At 44.3% G+C, this 18,063-nt stretch overlaps 1 protein-coding gene across 2 annotated transcripts in view; it reads left to right on the forward strand.

The window, feature by feature from the left end:
* Nucleotides 1-151: 151 nt before the first annotated feature.
* The window catches only part of LOC110506484 (AT-rich interactive domain-containing protein 3B), a 69,781-nt gene continuing 51,869 nt past the window's right edge, over nt 152-18,063 (forward strand). For both annotated transcript variants that reach the window (XM_021586126.3, XM_021586127.3), the window contains exons 1-2: nt 152-1,243; nt 2,544-3,182. In XM_021586126.3, coding sequence (XP_021441801.3) covers nt 1,208-1,243; nt 2,544-3,182 — 675 coding nt within the window. In that variant the 5' untranslated portion in view covers nt 152-1,207. The remainder of the gene's footprint in view (nt 1,244-2,543; nt 3,183-18,063) is intronic.

Below are 18,063 nucleotides of genomic sequence, written 5' to 3' on the forward strand. Positions count from 1 at the left end.
ATTGAAAGTTATTTTCACAGAATTCAGAGTACTATCAATCTAATCTCTGTCAAATATTTGTTATGTAGAAGAGCTTGAATGTACAGCATTGAGGATGCAGAATATGCTTATGATGAGTATTCTGGTATATTGGAAAGACATTTTGATAAAAGCAGGTTGGTTATGTTAGATCAGGGGTGTCAAACTGGGCTGTTGGTTTTTGTTTTAACCTTTCAGTTAAGACCTAGACAACCAGGTGAGGGGAGTTCCTTACTAATCAGTGACCTTAATTCCACAATCAAGTACAAGGGATGAGCGAAAACCCACAGACATTCCGCGCTCCGTGAAATGAGTTTGACACGTGGAATAAATAGATCGTTAACTGAACATAGAGACCACACATACTGTGGGGCCATAGTACCAGACCATTTCCATCCATTTGGGGGCAGAATTGAGTTGTCACAATATTATTTCATGGCGAGGGAAGTAGCTAACAGGCTGTCACTACTTGCGTTACGTACATGCATCACTGTATAAATGTGTCTTTGTAGGCTATTTTATAGTTCACGCTCAGCGGAGTAGTTTTTATCTGGGATTATAAATTGCATGAGTACTGTACCTAAATAGTTATATCATTTTAGCTTTGCATTATCAATGTTTGTCAAAAATGTGGGGCCGGATAATTATTCAACAGGCAAGTTATCCACATGTCAAATGGAATTGTATTGAGGGAAAACGCCTGTCAGCATAACGGCCACACGCGATCTATTATGTACTATTTAATAGGCTCTAGTTTGCATGGACTGACAATGTTGCCATTCTCATAAAATTGCCATTCTCATGAGATTTGCATACGCATAGTAACTATTCAGCCAACGCTGCGCTGGAACTCTGGAACTTGTTGCTGTCACTGGGCGGGCCCTAATGATGTTGTACGCCTAGACGGGGGGTGTAATTCAAGTGAAGGAAAATCGAGTCAAGGGAGTTACCTCAACGGCTAGTTTTTCGAGATATGAGATCGGGCCATATTTCATGTTAGTCTTTCTCTAAATAAAATAAAAAAGGAGTGGAGAAAGATACAATTGAGAGTTACACAGCCAACATTCTGCCTATCTGCTGGTGGACAAATTTAACCCCCCCACCCCCCGTGCATGCACAATTTCTCTGTGTTTACAAGTGATTGAAACCGTGCCAGCGAAGAGGGAAAAGGATAACCTAGGAAGGAGGGATGGTGGACAATTCCGGTAGCAGCAAGGCACAAATGGTGAGTTGTTTCCCCCTGTTTGGCGCTGTGCCCTGGCTGGGTCTCGGCTGTGTCATAGCCTATAGGAGCGAGGTAGCGAGCATTTATTTGCAGAGCAATATAGTCTCGTGCTTTTAGCCTATAAAAAGTAACGCTTAAAAAAAAATTGAAATCCTTATTAATATTTGGTTTTGATAGTTCAGCGTACGTCATTGCCAATGTCCTGTTTTAATTACAGTTATAAATCCTACTGCAAATAAATAATGTATAGTGCGTAACCCAATAAAATAGATCAAATGCATGCATATTTTTATGCACTGTAATCTGCTCCCCTAATATGATTTAGGGGGGGGGGGGGGTGGGGTATATGTGCGTAGCCAGCTACTATACTATACGCTGTTTACTCATGTACGTTTTCTGGAGCCTCGCCATATACATCCGGAAGGCTAATTTTGACTGACTGCACGAATAGAAGAGGCTGTAGGCCTATGTGTTTTGGATAAAGATTATATTCGAACTTTAACAATCATCTAACGTTAATTTTGAATGTAGGATACATCTGGGTTGATTTATTGTTTCGGATTTAAGCTAAATTGACACCTTTTGATGATAAGAAACAACTGTACGAGGCTACATGGTTCACAATTATTTCAAAGTTGTTATTGTTACTGATGTTTCTGTTAATCCAATGGTTTACATTGTTTTAGCTCATTCTTAAAGTGGTGAATATCTATTTAAATTGAGTGTTATGCGTTAACTCGAATTCATTTTTTTCAAATAAGAATCATAAATGCAATATGCTGTAGATCTATCTACAGGACGAAACGTGGTCTTGTAACTTCTGTATTATGTGCAGCTGTGCTGAACATTGTATCATTTTCCTATACTACACCTACGTATAAATATGTCCTGCATTTTACTACTGTACTTTTAAATACAATCACGTGTAGGACAAGATATTGCATACCATACAATCCTTTCCATGCAGTATATTTCTTTGTACTTTTTGTTGTTGTTGTTTGTTTATTAACAGTATTTTGCAGTGTCTTCTCGCTTTCCTCAATGTCAGTTAGCCTTTCCCTCATCTATTGTGCTCATGTTGAAACTTACCCATGTTATCCTCATGAAGTGGATGGTTTGTTGTAGTCTACTGTACTAAGTCTAATCCTGACATATGGGACTTCCCTGTTTTTTTATGTCTAAATAGTCCACTTTGTGTTATGCATGTTTTTATTAGAATCTGTAAAGCCAGACATCCAGTGGTAATTTGAGTTGTTGGTTTATGGTTGGCTATTGATGTCTTCCTCACTTCCTCTCCCAGCCCAGCATGTCACAGGAGAGTGGTCTGGGGGGTGTCTATCCTCAGGCTGGCACTGCAGGAGGAATGAAGCTGGAGGCTGTCATGGAGCAGCTGCAGCGCCAGCAGCAGGCCAGGCTGGAGATGGAGTGCAAAGAGAGGCGGCTCCGCGAGGCCCACATCATGTACGCCCAGCAGGTAGCAGCGCAGCAGGCCATCCTGGCCGCGGCCCGGGCCTCTGGAGCTGGCTTCATGGGCAAGGCCCTGGTTGGAGGTGCAGGGATACCCAGAGGAGGCCCACTGTCCCGGGTCTCCAACCAGAGCAGTGTGGACTCAGAGAGGGAGGATGAGGAGGACAGAGGCCGGGATTCAGGGGATGATGAGGAGATGATGGATGGAGACGAGGGGAGCGAGGAGGAAGAGGGAGGGGCTAGTGGTCTTGAGTACCTCCGCAAGCAGACACTGGCTCTACAACAGGGTGCCTCCCGCCTCCCAGCGCATCCATTTGGCAGTTACTCTACCTCGGGCCCCCAGCAGGTGCCATTGCCACCTGTCAGGGTGAAGCAGGAGCCTGACGAGAGCCGCTCTCCTGCAGGGCCCCATTCTGCCACCTCCCCCAACGGGCAGGCTGACTGGAATAGCTTTGAGGATCAGTTCAAACAGGTAAGGCCACCTTGGCTTACCGCCATTCTACTCTCCTTATAAATGTATGTCAGTTCTCCTTTCTTAGCTATATTCTCAAAATCCAATCCCAATTTAATTTTATGTCTGCCCTTGACATTAAAGAATAGATTTGTCCACATGAAGAAAGATTGCCACATTTCTTTGAATATTTCTCATCGGCAGCTAATCTGGTATCCAAACTTGTACTATCTCTTCCCCAAACACAGTGAGTCAACACAAAGCTGTATAATGAAAATACAAATGTCCCCCTTGGTAAGTAAGCGTCATATAGGGGGAAAGCCTTTCGCTATTTTCCAGTCTCCTGTTGTGTGTTTTATCTGATTTGTTTCTGCCCTCTCCTGCTGTGAGCGGGTGGGTTAATCTTAGCTTCGACACAGACCTCTCAGCCAGTATCTTTGTGAGACACTTACAATCACTGGGGAGGGCTGAGCCGCTCTATGGCTTTTGTGGCCAAAAATCCTAGAAGTGTGCACTGGCAGAGGGCCAGGCACGTGTGTCGCTCTCACTCACTGCGCTCTCTCTCTCTCACTCAGTGATTTCTCTCTTGCGCTCTCCTGGCAGACATGCAGCACACGGGGTGAGAAGGTAGAGGTATCCTAAGGCACAGTAGTGGTGCTACCCATCTGAAGGGTTTCAACACTGTGCCGAGTGTACTTTTTCCATTGAAGGTAAATATTTCCTCACCGCTTTGTCACGGTGCGACAGAATGCAGAGTGGAATCCAAGCTATCCTTCATGGTTGAGTCAGCACTAGGGAAGTAGCATGTGTTGTGTAACAGCCCACCAGTGGTTGATATAAAAAGCCATGTTGCAGTGGAGTTGACAGATGTAGGAGGCAGAACAGATCTATTGCTGTGACTGACCGTGGCATTGCGTGTGCTGCACTATCATTTTCCAAGGATGTCATTACTGTCTATTTAAAGGGGAAATGGCTTTGGGACTGTCACTCCGTCTATTTCCAAATTTAGCTCCACAGGAGTGATGGTGGAAGGGGAAGTAAATAAATGACAGCAGATTGAGCCCTGGATTAGAGGCAGGCATGCAGCCGCAGTGCTATGGTTAGAGTAGGCTACAGTTATCACAAAGAACAGATGGACAGGATAGAGGGTGTAGTAGACTTCTAGCTACCACATTATTAGATCACAGTGGAAACAACCTGAATGAAAAGAAGTTTGACCACATTGTTATGTGACTGTGAACAAAAAAATGCGTCATTGGCGGCAGTAGGTTAGAGGTGGTCGACTTGTCTCTGTTTAGGCCAGTTGTCAGACAGCCACCAGTGATCAGAGCAGGAGAGGTGTCGCAGAGCCCTGGCCTGGCTATCTGTGGCGTGGTTCTTTTATTAGGAGAGGGGATTGAGCCTGGGGGGTTGGAGAGGCATTGTCAAACGAGAATTGGTCTGCGTTTTTTTTTTGTTTCCTCTCTTTTATCTTTCCTGTCATTATGTCAGCTCTGCAGTATTTAACAACTGCTCATCTCTTGTGGCAGTTTTAGGTTGCACTGCTGAAGGGGGACTTTTTTGATGGTATTGTCTTCAAGAGGCTGGAGAGAAGCCCCAGCAAATGCCACAAATACCATTCTCTGGAGGGAGTGTTGATTAATATTTTCAAAAGCAATGGCACACCATAATCTGGGTGTCACAATAGTTAGAAGTAGCCTATTATATACATTTATATTAAGGTTATAAAAAACAAATAGAACAACCTACCACTGATTTGATATTATGCTATTGTTATATTAGCCAAGAATGGGAAAGGGGGATACCTAGTTAGTTTTACAACCTAATGCATTCAACTGAATGTCCTCTAAGTGTTTTCCAGTTCTCCAGAACCCCCAACAGCACACATTTTTATTGTAGCCCTGGACAAGCGCACCTGGTTCAACTTGTCAATTAATCATCAAGCCCTCAATGAGTTGAATTAGGTGAGTTTGTCTGGGGCTACAACAAAAATGTGTGCCGTTGGGGGTACAGGAGTTGGGAAACACTGCTCTACGACAGCACTCTGTGTGTCAAAGGTGCATGGTGTAAAGATCGGGGGTGGAGAGTTTGTGTTTTCTGTCATTGACGCATGTGTCGTGACCTCGCCCTTGCCCTTAACAGCAGAGTAAATAATTGTCAAACGAGAGGATGGACAACAGCATTGCATGGAGTGTTGGCCGGGGTGTTATTGGGCCTGGGCATATCACTCTCTTTCCCCCCGGTCTGGGCTCTGCTGTAGGCCCACTAATTGACCTCTCGTATCCCTCTCCTCATGATAATCTCCCAGTGATTAATAGAGTAATAATCACGCCTGTTGAACGTGCCCTGGTGTGTCGGGCAGTGATAGCTAACTCCCTCCCTAGCAGCTCCATACTGGAGGGGTTGAGCTGAGCATTTTCTAATGATAATACTTGTGGTAGACTAGAGGTAGTTTTGGTTTCGCTGGTTTATCTGCCGTTTCTTCATGTTTACATCTTTGATGTTCCTTTTTTTTCTGGTGTCGAGGGAGACCTAATCAACAAAAGTTAGACTGGTGCTTCATTTGCATTGTAGTGATGACCGAGTCAGGGAGCACTAAGCTGGGTCTAGGAGGGAGTGCTGGGAAGACCACTGGAAATGTGAGAAATGGTTTCTTTGCACTGTGACATGGTTTCTCAGAGCCCCTCTCTCATCGCATCATTAAACTCCAAGCACTGCTGGTTTCTACTGCTGGCTGCTGCTAGTTACTGGCCAGGCATTAAAACATGTTTGTTGAATGCATGCTGTTGCATAATTCAGCTGTCGCCCCAGCAACGCATCAGTCAGGAAATGGGGAGCTGGCTGCACAGCTGCAGCTGCCTGCGAATCGATCGATGGAGGTTGTTGGAGCTGCTTTTAGAGCAGGGAGGAGGGGGTGAATGTTAAGCCTCGTTTATGGCGAACATATTTAGCAGATGTATTCCACTATGCATTTTGACAATGAAATGTGGGTCAAATGCAGCCTGATGCATCTGCCCAGCAGAGTGCTGGGAAGACCACTGGAAATGTGTGAGAAATGGTTTCTTTGCACGGTGACATGGCTTCAGTTCTCAGAGATGGAGGCTGTGGTTGGAATCATGGGGCCTCTCTCCCTCCTTGCCTAGTCTGTGATACAGTACAGGTGTACGGCATCCGTATGACCTTGTTAAAGGCTTCACAATGTTGCCTTGTTTGTATTCACTATCCAATGCCACTTACTACCTGTTTTTCAATGATGTTGTATACTTGTTCAGTTTGAACCCTCCCATCTCCTTTGTTTAGCAACATCCTGTTTGTTTTCTCCTATTGACAGCTACTACTGGGGATCTGTAGCTATTATAAGCCAGAGTCTTGCCGTGTTTAGTTAAGTGAACACGGTCTGCTTTTAGTTTATTTTCCTACCTGCCACAGGCTAGAGTTCTTCTCACACAGCCTTTTTCAACCAACAGAATTTCCCAGCCTAGATAATTCTTCACATCTATTTATAGAACCATTGTGCAACACCTATTTGTTGTACAGCTGAATACATAAAAAAACACACACACACACAACGGTGTCTCATTAGTTCTACACAGGTTTTCTAATGGTTGTGTTTAAAGACTGGTTGAATAAGTATAGCCTAGTCCTGTTGTAGAATGTTTGTACAGTCTTTTGTCCACTCAGATGGATGTCTCTTGTGGAGCTGGCAATACAGTAACTAACTTTACATTTTTCATTTCTGGTGTTCCATTGAGACTGAATCGTTGGTTACATAAGATCAGTTTCTTTTTTGTGGACCATCGAGATCGCCAATGTGCTGGAGTTTCTTTTCAATTCAGAATACAGGAACTAACAGAATAAGAACCGATCAAGAACACACATGCTATGATCTGGGCTTTCTTGATGTGTCCTAATGTGATTCATGTGATTGATAGGCTGAGCGCTAAGGGGTTAACATTGCCTAATTTGGCCTGTTAATTTCAGAGCTTGTCTTAAAACAGATTAGACTGCTCAGGGCCTCCATGATTCCAGCTTTAGTTTTAGTTTGTGGTGGACAACTACCTGGTGAGATTGTGGCTGGAGCCAGGATTTATGATAATACAGTTTGAGAAGTTTATGATTATATAAATTAGGATATCCGTAGTTTATGTTGATCTTGTGTTAGGCTGATTTAAGATGTGGCTTTAACAGTGTGTTTGAAATAAGTGTCCTTGTATACGTTTCTATTTTCATGCTTCAGGCAGTCCACATTAATGAATTATGTATGTTGATGTTTTTCTTGTGTAATTTTAATCCAGTCTTTATTTTCATAACCTGGGTTTCAGTGATGGAGCATTTCTAACTCTTTAAACAGACTCTGTGCTGTGTTTATACGTTTGCTTCACATGGTGCCTTGCGTCTGTAGTGGGATTTTCTGTCTGTTTGTGGCCCAGTGCTTTGTGGGCCTTCGTTGTGCCTCATTAACAAAGGGCCCTGGCTGGGTGGTTTGGGTGTAGGAGGCAACACGCGATTAGCACCGACTCCACCATTCTAATAGCATTCTTTCCATCAGAGAATAGTTTGTACTAAATGTAACTGTGCTAGTTTGACTTGGTACAGAAACCAATACAGAACCTGTTTAGGTGTCAGATTTACAGAGATTTAGAAAGGAGACGTGAGCCTGAGTAATCTCGTGAGATGATCGAACCATGGGGCTATGGGAAGGCTCCTTTGTGGGAGTTTGCTTGCGGTATCCTGCTCCTAACAGTCAAGTGTGGAATATTCCGCTAACCTAGAAATAGAGGTAGAGAGATGAAGGGGGAGACGTGGAGGGGTGGGGTCAGGGGGATATTGGTCTGTCTCAACATTGCACTGCCCCACCCAAAGGAAACATTCCAGACGGAATTAAAGAGTTAACTGTTCAAACAGTGAGCATTCCCATTGTTGCTCCTACAAGAGGCTGGGGGGGAAGGGTGGGGTAGCGTATCTGTGCTGTTCTGTCAGGGCCGTGATTGGTGATCTTTTAATTTATTTTAGTCATTGTCACAGGGGCTGTAAAATAAAAAGGAGCGGGAGGGGAGGGCTGGTGCAGGGAAAGACACTTATTTTATTTATCTCCGTCTCAAAGGGCACACCTGCTGCTGCTGGGAGAGAGCCCTCCCGGGGAGGCTGGTCTGGTCTGGGGGAACCCTCATGGCTCCTCTCCACTTCTCTCTCAGACAGACAGACTGACAATGCTGTGCTAAAGATGTGCACCAGCTGACCTGACCAGAGCTTGGCCCACTCAACCTCAGCTTTATTGGCAGTGATGAGTCTACCGACCATGGATTGGCATAGTGATTTTTGTCTGAGGCTACAGGGAAGAAAGGAGTTGTTGAATTTCAAGATCCGTGCTCTTGATTGCAGCTCCAGCACTATGGCCACATGAACCAAAAAGAGGCCAAATATTATTAAAGATGGTGTTTTCTGCCACCATATGTAATAATAATAATTTGGTGGGTGTTTCTATATTTGTCCTATTTTATACATATACTTTTTTCATCCAAGATCGCATAGCAGTTCAGACGTCTTTTGTCCTCGTCTTGTCGTGTCCTATATATATATTTACAACTTTTTTTCACATACATTTTATTATTTTTATTTTCCATCAACTCATCTTCTAAACACTCTCCTGCAACCAGCCTCACCAATTTATATTTATAAAAAAGTATTATTTACCTCAGATCTGCAATCCTTCAGGAAGCTAGCCAGAAACTCCAGGAGGCTGGCCAGAAACTAGCCAGAAGCTAGCCAGGAGCTAGCCCAGAAGCTAATCAGAAGCTAACCACGGTTTGTGGTCATCGGCTGTCCTTTAGTTCGAAAATCTATCGAAAATCTATCGCCAGTTTTGTACGGCGCAGCGCGGCTCGGAACGGAACATACCGGACCATTTTTTTCTCTCCATGTCCCTGGATTTCAACTGCTCTCTGGACGTTCATACCCGGATCTCACAGCTAGCTAGCTGCTATCCGTGTGACAGTCGGCTTTCGTCGATTCCGGAGCAAACATCGATTGTTCCGGTGCTAGCCAGCTCCGTCAATCACGCCTGAGTTCCATCATTCACTCCTGGGCTGCAGTCACCTATCCGGACCCGTTTCACTGCCTACGCGGAGCCCCACCGGGCCTTCACAACCGGACTGCCGACGTTATCTACCTGAAGGAGATCCGGCTGGCTCCTCTGTCGCGACGTTACCGGAACGCCCATCTGCGGCCCGCTAACCGTTAGCTGTCTTTCCGGCTGCTATCTGAATAGACAATCGGACAATTTATTTATTTGAATTATTATGTTTTCTTCTCGGGCCTCTATAACTATATCTATTGTTCTTATTTTTGTTGTTGTGTGATTTGGATTAATCCCCTCTACCACACGGAACCCCACTAATCTACTGACCGAACGCAAGAGGTGGCTAACAACAGACTCCATCCTATGCTAGCTTGCTACCGGTTGGCTTGGCTAGCTGTCTAAATCGCCGTGACCCTAAACCAACCTCTCCACTCACTGGACCCTTTTGATCACTCGACTAAGCATGCCTCTCCTTAATGTCAATATGTCTTGTCCATTGCTGTTCTGGTTAGTGTTTATTGGCTTATTTCACTGTAGAGCCTCTAGTCCTGCTCACTATACCTTATCCAACCTATTAGTTCCACCACCCACACATGCAATGACATCTCCTGGTTTCAATGATGTTTCTAGAGACAATATCTCTCTCTTCATCACTCAATACCTAGGTTTACCTCCACTGTATTCACATCCTACCTTACCTTTGTCTGTACATTATACCTTGATGCTATTTTATCGCCCCCAGAAACCTCCTTTTACTCTCTGTTCCAGACGTTCTAGACGACCAATTCTTATTGCTTTCAGTCGCACCCTTATTCTACTCCTCCTATGTTCCTCTGGCGATGTAGAGGTGAATCCAGGCCCTGCAGTGCCTAGCTCCACTCCTATTCCCCAGGCGCTCTCTTTTGACGACTTCTGTAACCGTAATAGCCTTGGTTTCATGCATGTTAACATTAGAAGCCTCCTCCCTAAGTTTGTTCTTTTCACTGCTTTAGCACACTCTGCCAACCCGGATGTTCTAGCTGTGTCTGAATCCTGGCTTAGGAAGACCACCAAAAATTCAGACATTTTAATTCCAAACTACAACATTTTCAGACAAGATAGAACTGCCAAAGGGGGCGGTGTTGCAATTTACTGCAAAGATAGCCTGCAGAGTTCTGTCCTACTATCCAGGTCTGTACCCAAACAATTTGAACTTCTACTTTTAAAAATCCACCTTTCTAAAAACAAGTCTCTCACCGTTGCCGCCTGCTATAGACCACCCTCTGCCCCCAGCTGTGCTCTGGACACCATATGTGAACTGATTGCCCCCCATCTATCTTCAGAGCTCGTGCTGCTAGGCGACCTAAACTGGAACATGCTTAACACCCCAGCCATCCTACAATCTAAACTTGATGCCCTCAATCTCACACAAATTATCAATGAACCTACCAGGTACCTCCCCAAAGCCTTAAACACGGGCACCCTCATAGATATCATCCTAACCAACTTCCCCTCTAAATACACCTCTGCTGTCTTCAACCAAGATCTCAGCGATCACTGCCTCATTGCCTGCATCCGTAATGGGTCAGCGGTCAAACGACCTCCTCTCATCACTGTAAAACGCTCCCTGAAACACTTCAGCGAGCAGGCCTTTCTAATCGACCTGGCCGGGGTATCCTGGAAGGATATTGACCTCATCCCGTCAGTAGAGGATGCCTGGATATTTTTTAAAAATGCCTTCCTAACCATCTTAAATAAACATGCCCCATTCAAGAAATTTAGAACCAGGAACAGATATAGCCCTTGGTTCTCCCCAGACCTGACTGCCCTTAATCAACACAAAAACGTCCTATGGCGTTCTGCATTAGCATCGAACAGCCCCCGTGATATGCAGCTGTTCAGGGAAGCTAGAAACCATTATACACAGGCAGTTAGAAAAGCCAAGGCTAGCTTTTTCAAGCAGAAATTTGCTTCTTGCAACACTAACTCAAAAAAGTTCTGGGACACTGTAAAGTCCATGGAGAATAAGAACACCTCCTCCCAGCTGCCCACTGCACTGAAGATAGGAAACACTGTCACCACTGATAAATCCACCATAATTGAAAATTTCAATAAGCATTTTTCTACTGCTGGCCATGCTTTCCACCTGGCTACTCCTACCCCTGTCAACAGCACTGCACCCCCAACAGCAACTCGCCCAAGCCTTCCCCATTTCTCCTTCTCCCAAATCCATTCAGCTGATGTTCTGAAAGAGCTGCAAAATCTGGACCCCTACAAATCAGCCGGGCTAGACAATCTGGACCCTTTCTTTCTAAAATTATCTGCCGAAATTGTTGCCACCCCTATTACTAGCCTGTTCAACCTCTCTTTCGTGTCGTCTGAGATTCCCAAAGATTGGAAAGCAGCTGCGGTCATCCCCCTCTTCAAAGGGGGGGACACTCTTGACCCAAACTGCTACAGACCTATATCTATCCTACCATGCCTTTCTAAGGTCTTCGAAAGCCAAGTCAACAAACAGATTACCGACCATTTTGAATCTCACCATACCTTCTCTGCTATGCAATCTGGTTTCAGAGCTGGTCATGGGTGCACCTCAGCCACGCTCAAGGTCCTAAACGATATCTTAACCGCCATCGATAAGAAACATTACTGTGCAGCCGTATTCATTGATCTGGCCAAGGCTTTCGACTCTGTCAATCACCACATCCTCATCGGCAGACTCAACAGCCTTGGTTTCTCAAATGATTGCCTCGCCTGGTTCACCAACTACTTCTCTGATAGAGTTCAGTGTGTCAAATCTGAGGGTCTGTTGTCCGGACCTCTGGCAGTCTCTATGGGGGTGCCACAGGGTTCAATTCTTGGACCAACTCTCTTCTCTGTATACATCAATGAGGTCGCTCTTGCTGCTGGTGAGTCTCTGATCCACCTCTACGCAGACGACACCATTCTGTATACTTCCGGCCCTTCTTTGGACACTGTGTTAACAACCCTCCAGGCAAGCTTCAATGCCATACAACTCTCCTTCCGTGGCCTCCAACTGCTCTTAAATACAAGTAAAACTAAATGCATGCTCTTCAACCGATCACTACCTGCACCTACCCGCCTGTCCAACATCACTACTCTGGACGGCTCTGACTTAGAATACGTGAACAACTACAAATACTTAGGTGTCTGGTTAGACTGTAAACTCTCCTTCCAGACCCATATCAAACATCTCCAATCCAAAGTTAAATCTAGAATTGGCTTCCTATTTCGCAACAAAGCATCCTTCACTCATGCTGCCAAACATACCCTTGTAAAACTGACCATCCTACCAATCCTCGACTTTGGCGATGTAATTTACAAAATAGCCTCCAATACCCTACTCAACAAACTGGATGCAGTCTATCACAGTGCAATCCGTTTTGTCACCAAAGCCCCATACACTACCCACCATTGCGACCTGTACGCTCTCGTTGGCTGGCCCTCGCTTCATACTCGTCGCCAAACCCACTGGCTCCATGTCATCTACAAGACCCTGCTAGGTAAAGTCCCCCCTTATCTCAGCTCGCTGGTCACCATAGCATCTCCCACCTGTAGCACACGCTCCAGCAGGTATATCTCTCTAGTCACCCCCAAAACCAATTCTTTCTTTGGCCGCCTCTCTTTCCAGTTCTCTGCTGCCAATGACTGGAACGAACTACAAAAATCTCTGAAACTGGAAACACTTATCTCCCTCACTAGCTTTAAGCACCAACTGTCAGAGCAGCTCACAGATTACTGCACCTGTACATAGCCCACATATAATTTAGCCCTATCAACTACCTCTTTCCCAACTGTATTTAATTTATTTATTTATTTTGCTCCTTTGCACCCCATTATTTTTATTTTTATTTCTACTTTGCACATTCTTCCAATGCAAAACTACCATTCCAGTGTTTTACTTGCTATATTGTATTTACCTTGCCACCAAGGCCTTTTTTTGCCTTTACCTCCCTTCTCACCTCATTTGCTCACATTGTATATAGACTTGTTTATACTTTATTATTGACTGTATGTTTGTTTTACTCCATGTGTAACTCTGTGTTGTTGTATCTGTCGAACTGCTTTGCTTTATCTTGGCCAGGTCGCAATTGTAAATGAGAACTTGTTCTCAACTTGCCTACCTGGTTAAATAAAGGTAAAATAAAATAAATAAAATAAACATCTACAAGTAGGGCGGGGCGATATGGCCTTAAAATCATACACATGGCCAAAATTATTTGTTGAACGTCTCATTCCAAAATCATGGGCATTAATATGGGAAGGCTTTCCACTAGGTTTTTGAACATTGCTGCGGGGACTTACTTCCATTCAGTCATGAGCATTAGTGAGGTTGGACACTGATGTTGGGCAATTAGGTCTGGCTCGCAGTCCGCTTTCCAATTCATCCCAAAGGTGTTTGATGGGGTTGAGGTCAGAGCTCTGTACAGGCCAGTCAAGTTCTTCCACACCAATCTCAGAAACCATTTCTGTGTGAACCTTGCTTTGTGCATGGGGGCATTGTCATGCTGAAACAGGAAAGGGCCTTCCCCAAACTAGCCCGAACCATTAAAAAATAGCCCCAGACATTACTCCTCCTCCACCAAACATTACAGTTGGCACTATGCATTGGGGCAGGTAGCATACTTCTGGCATCTGCCAAACCCAGATTAGTCCGTCGGACTGCCAGATTGGGAAGTGTGATTCATCACTCTAGAGAACGCGTTTCCACTGCTCCAGAGTCCGAAGGTGGCGAGCTTTACACCACTTCAGCCGATGCTTTGCATTGCACATGGTGATTTAAGGCTTGTGTGGGGCTGCTCGGACACCCATTTCATGAAGCTCCCAACGAACAGTTCTTGTGTTGACATTACTTCCTGAGGCAGTTTGGAGCTCGGTAGTGAGTGCTGCAACCGAGGACAGATTATTTTTAAGTGATACGTACTTCAGCCCTCGGTCCCGTTCTGTGAGCTTTTGTAGCCTAACAGCATTTACAGGTGGCCAGGGCAGGTCAAACAATTTGACCAACTGGAAAGATGGCATTCTATAACGGTGCCATGTTGAAGTCACTGAGCTCTTCAGTATGGGCCATTCTACTGCCAATGTCTATCTATGGAGATTGCATGGCTGTGTGCCCGATTTTATACACCTGTCACCAATGTGTGTTGCTCAAATAACCGAATCCACTACTTGGAAGGGTCCACATACATGTAGTGTATCCCAATTGAATTTTTTTGAACTTATGGGTGATTTAATTATATATCTCGATTAATACAATACATATTGATTAATACATTTTTTTTCTCTAAATAAGCTTTATTGTACAATTTAAAGGTAAAATACGCTGCATTTCAAACAGTCAGCAATAAGCTATTGAATTCACCGCTTGTGAAATTATACCTAGGCTTTCCACAACCACAAGACCCACTAATCATTTAATTATTGTTCATTTAAGTTATGAACACACCCTTCTGTCTGTCTCTGTTTGAACAGCCTGTCCATTTTGTTCAGATGTTGAAGTCAAGCAGCCTACCTTTTTTTTTTCTTCTCAAAATGAGAACAAGTTGCCATGTTGCACATATTTATTTTTATTTTATTTTATTTTACCTTTATTTAACTAGGCAAGTCAGTTAAGAACAAATTCTTATTTTCAATGACGGCCTAGGAACAGTGGGTTAACTGCCTGTTCAGGGGCAGAACGACAGATTTGTACCTTGTCAGCTCGGGGGTTTTGAACTTGCAACTAGTCCAACGCTCTAACCACTAGGCTACCCTGCCGCCCCAACTAGACAGCTAGTATAAGTCTTTGGCTAAAATGCTCCTAGCGGTACGTGGTAGCGCAATGCCACACATGACAAACTGAGCATTACATTTCCAGAGTCAATGTTCATTGATACAACCACAATGTGAGGAGTTGCAACATGAAAAAGGTTAACTTCCCCTTTTATTACGGTAAAATATTGTCTCAATGTGTTTCGGTGTCCGTATGAGTGATTCTGTTGGACCAAACCTCAAATGCAAATAGCGAGTTGAAACCGCTTGTCAGAGAGGAAGAAGTGATCTCTCATCTTTGTTGTTAGTGGCAGGGGATGAGCTTGGTGTGTGTGTGTGTGTGTGTAAATGGGAAGACAACGTGAGAACAAGTGGCCATAAACACGCATAATAAATAAATTACCTAGATTCTTAATTTGATATATTGCCCAGCCCTGCGTACAAGTGTGTATTAATATTCATGTGTGAATTGGAAATGTGATTTTCGCATATCCCAACTGAGTCGTCCCCCCCGAAATCGACCTGTAGGATTTGACTTCCTTGGCCCTTGTTGGAAAGCTACTGATGGCTGGTGTAATCTGATCAGTCAGCAGCAACCGCATGCCCCGCTCCCTATCTCCCTCTCCCCCCTCTTCTCTATTGCGCCCCCTTTTTTTCTCCCTTTCTCTCTCCCTCTCTCTTCATCCTCAATGACCATATCCTTCCCACTATGACATATCTCAACACCTACTCTTTAATGAAGCCCCCTATGCACAGACAGATGAGAGGAAATGGCAGAGTGAAACAAAGGCCTCCACCATGGCTGCAGCCAGGGAACAGAGCCAAGCTGAGCTCCGATGTCACAGTAGAGCCTCGTCATTAAACTTAACATTTCTACCTCCGTCTGGAAGTGAGTGAATTCTCCCTAACACCACTGACTATTTAGTATCCGTAGCATGTCTTTAGAACAGACCGGAGGGAAGGGTGGTCCGGGTCGGTCTGAGTTTAATCCTGGCGTGTCGAAACCGGGCTGCGCTCCCTATTGAAAGCACAGTGTGGAGGTGAGGAGTGAAAGGCGTTTCGCTATTGTTAGTGGCAGTCTTGGCCGTCTCCGAACCCTGGCGGTGGTTTGGCTCAGGTCCAGGCCAGTGGCAGGCGGGCCCTGAGTTGCTAAATGACCCGCTGTGTCAGAGGCCCTGGGTAAACAACACTGCAGCAGCAGCGCAGCTGACTGGAGCCTGGCACCCAGCCAGGCAGAGGAGCAGGAGGTGTGTAGGAGGGAGGCTTTCCTTTCACTGCTGCCTTTCTCTCCTCCCACCTCACCGCAGTCCACCCCCTGCTCTAACGGCATGTGCAGACGACCTGCCTGCCAACCTCCTGTGTAGCGTACAGTATATTACAGCGCAAGTGTGTGGCCAGGTTGTTAATCTGCCAAGTCTTCACAATACAGGCCTCCGTGTAATCGCCCCCGCTTGTCAGCACCAGTCTCTTGCAGAGGAGGCAGAGAGAGAGAATTCGCCACTCGTTTATATTGGTAAACGTAATTTTTCGCAGCAAAACCAATGTCTGCTTTGCTGTGCCAGCTGATGTTTTCACACATTCGGAAATCTGAGAATTTTCACCATGTCGAGTCGTGTTTCACCCTATTTCTGGACTAAAAGGCAGTTTAATATTGCGTTCTCGGTGTTGTTGTGAAGCAGTGAAACTTGTATTTTAGAGACATTTCACTTGCAAATCAGGCACATGGATAGATTGGACTTGCGAAGGTCTTTCTTGAGGCTTGTCTTTCTAGGCTCATGTTTCTCAACTAAAACAACCCTACTCCCAACTTTGAAATCAAGCAAACTACTTTTGTCTGATGTCCATATCAGTCAGAATATGGTTCCTGGCTCTAGAGATTCAGATTATATTAAATGTGAGATATAGAAATGGGGGTTTGATAGATTAGGAAATACAACCTGTGATTATTTTTTGCTGATCTAGTTAGTAGACAATCACATTCTCAATAGAACTATGAACCATGTCAACTGGAGTCGATCATTTCTAAAGCCGTGTTGGTAAATGATTTAAAAGGTTGGTCCAAAAATGTTAATTATTAACCTCAAGCCTTTTGAAGAGAAAGAGTTGGGACTGCATTGAATGGTAAAGATTATGTTCAGTATAAAATGGAGGATACTGTGGTATACCTGATAAGGTATGGAATGAGTAGGAAGATAAGAACATCAACTGAAAAAAAGAGCCTTTGCAAGTTTTGGATCCATGCAGATTTCAGAAATCATTTGCATGGATCTAAATGTGAGGGACTGTGGAGGCTGTTTTCTTTCCTAACCTGAATTAGCCTAGATTGGTCCACCATCTGGTCAAACAAAAGACATCCAGTCAGACCTGCCTGACTCAAATATGTGTTTTAATCCTCCACGAACAATTAACCTAGAATGGTTGACACGACTAACGTGACTCACAGCGCAGGGAGAACTGTGACCACACTGGTCTGGAAAGGAGGAGAATTTACATGACACGAATGGAATTCAATAGAAAAGGCTTTGAGAATGTAAAGGTTGCGGTACACTCAGTGCACCGTTGACATTTTAGAGATGCGCTTGTCTTTGAAAAATAACAAGAATTTCACATGAAACAGTGGATACCAAAATGTATCTCTATCTTACCTCAATTTTTTTTAATATCCTCTGGATTCGAAAAGAAAAATGACGAGTTCAACAATGGTGGGCCTGTCAGTTAGCCTTAATTATCGCACAGCATCTAGCCTAGTTTACACAATGCTTTTTTTCCAGAATTTTCTCTGGCCTACATTGATTTTGTCACTTGATTATCACTTGATTTTGTCACCCTAATTTTGGCCACCCTACAAGGGTAAAAACCAATAATGAATTATGATAGAGAGATTAGGTTTGGACGATTGGTTTTTATTTGCTTAATATGAAGAAAGTACAACATTGCAGTAGCATTTTTGTCAAACTTGTTTAACTGCATTACTCAAATCTTGAAAGTGTCAGTATATCGTTCTGTACGCTTTGTAGCATCAATATAGTAAATGTCAGTGGGTTGTTTACTCTTATGATTTTAACTGCTAAA

This window comes from Oncorhynchus mykiss, chromosome 26 (genome assembly GCF_057628025.1).
Source record: "Oncorhynchus mykiss isolate SJ-2025 chromosome 26, ASM5762802v1, whole genome shotgun sequence".
In the NCBI taxonomy this organism is placed as follows: Eukaryota; Metazoa; Chordata; class Actinopteri; order Salmoniformes; family Salmonidae; genus Oncorhynchus; species Oncorhynchus mykiss.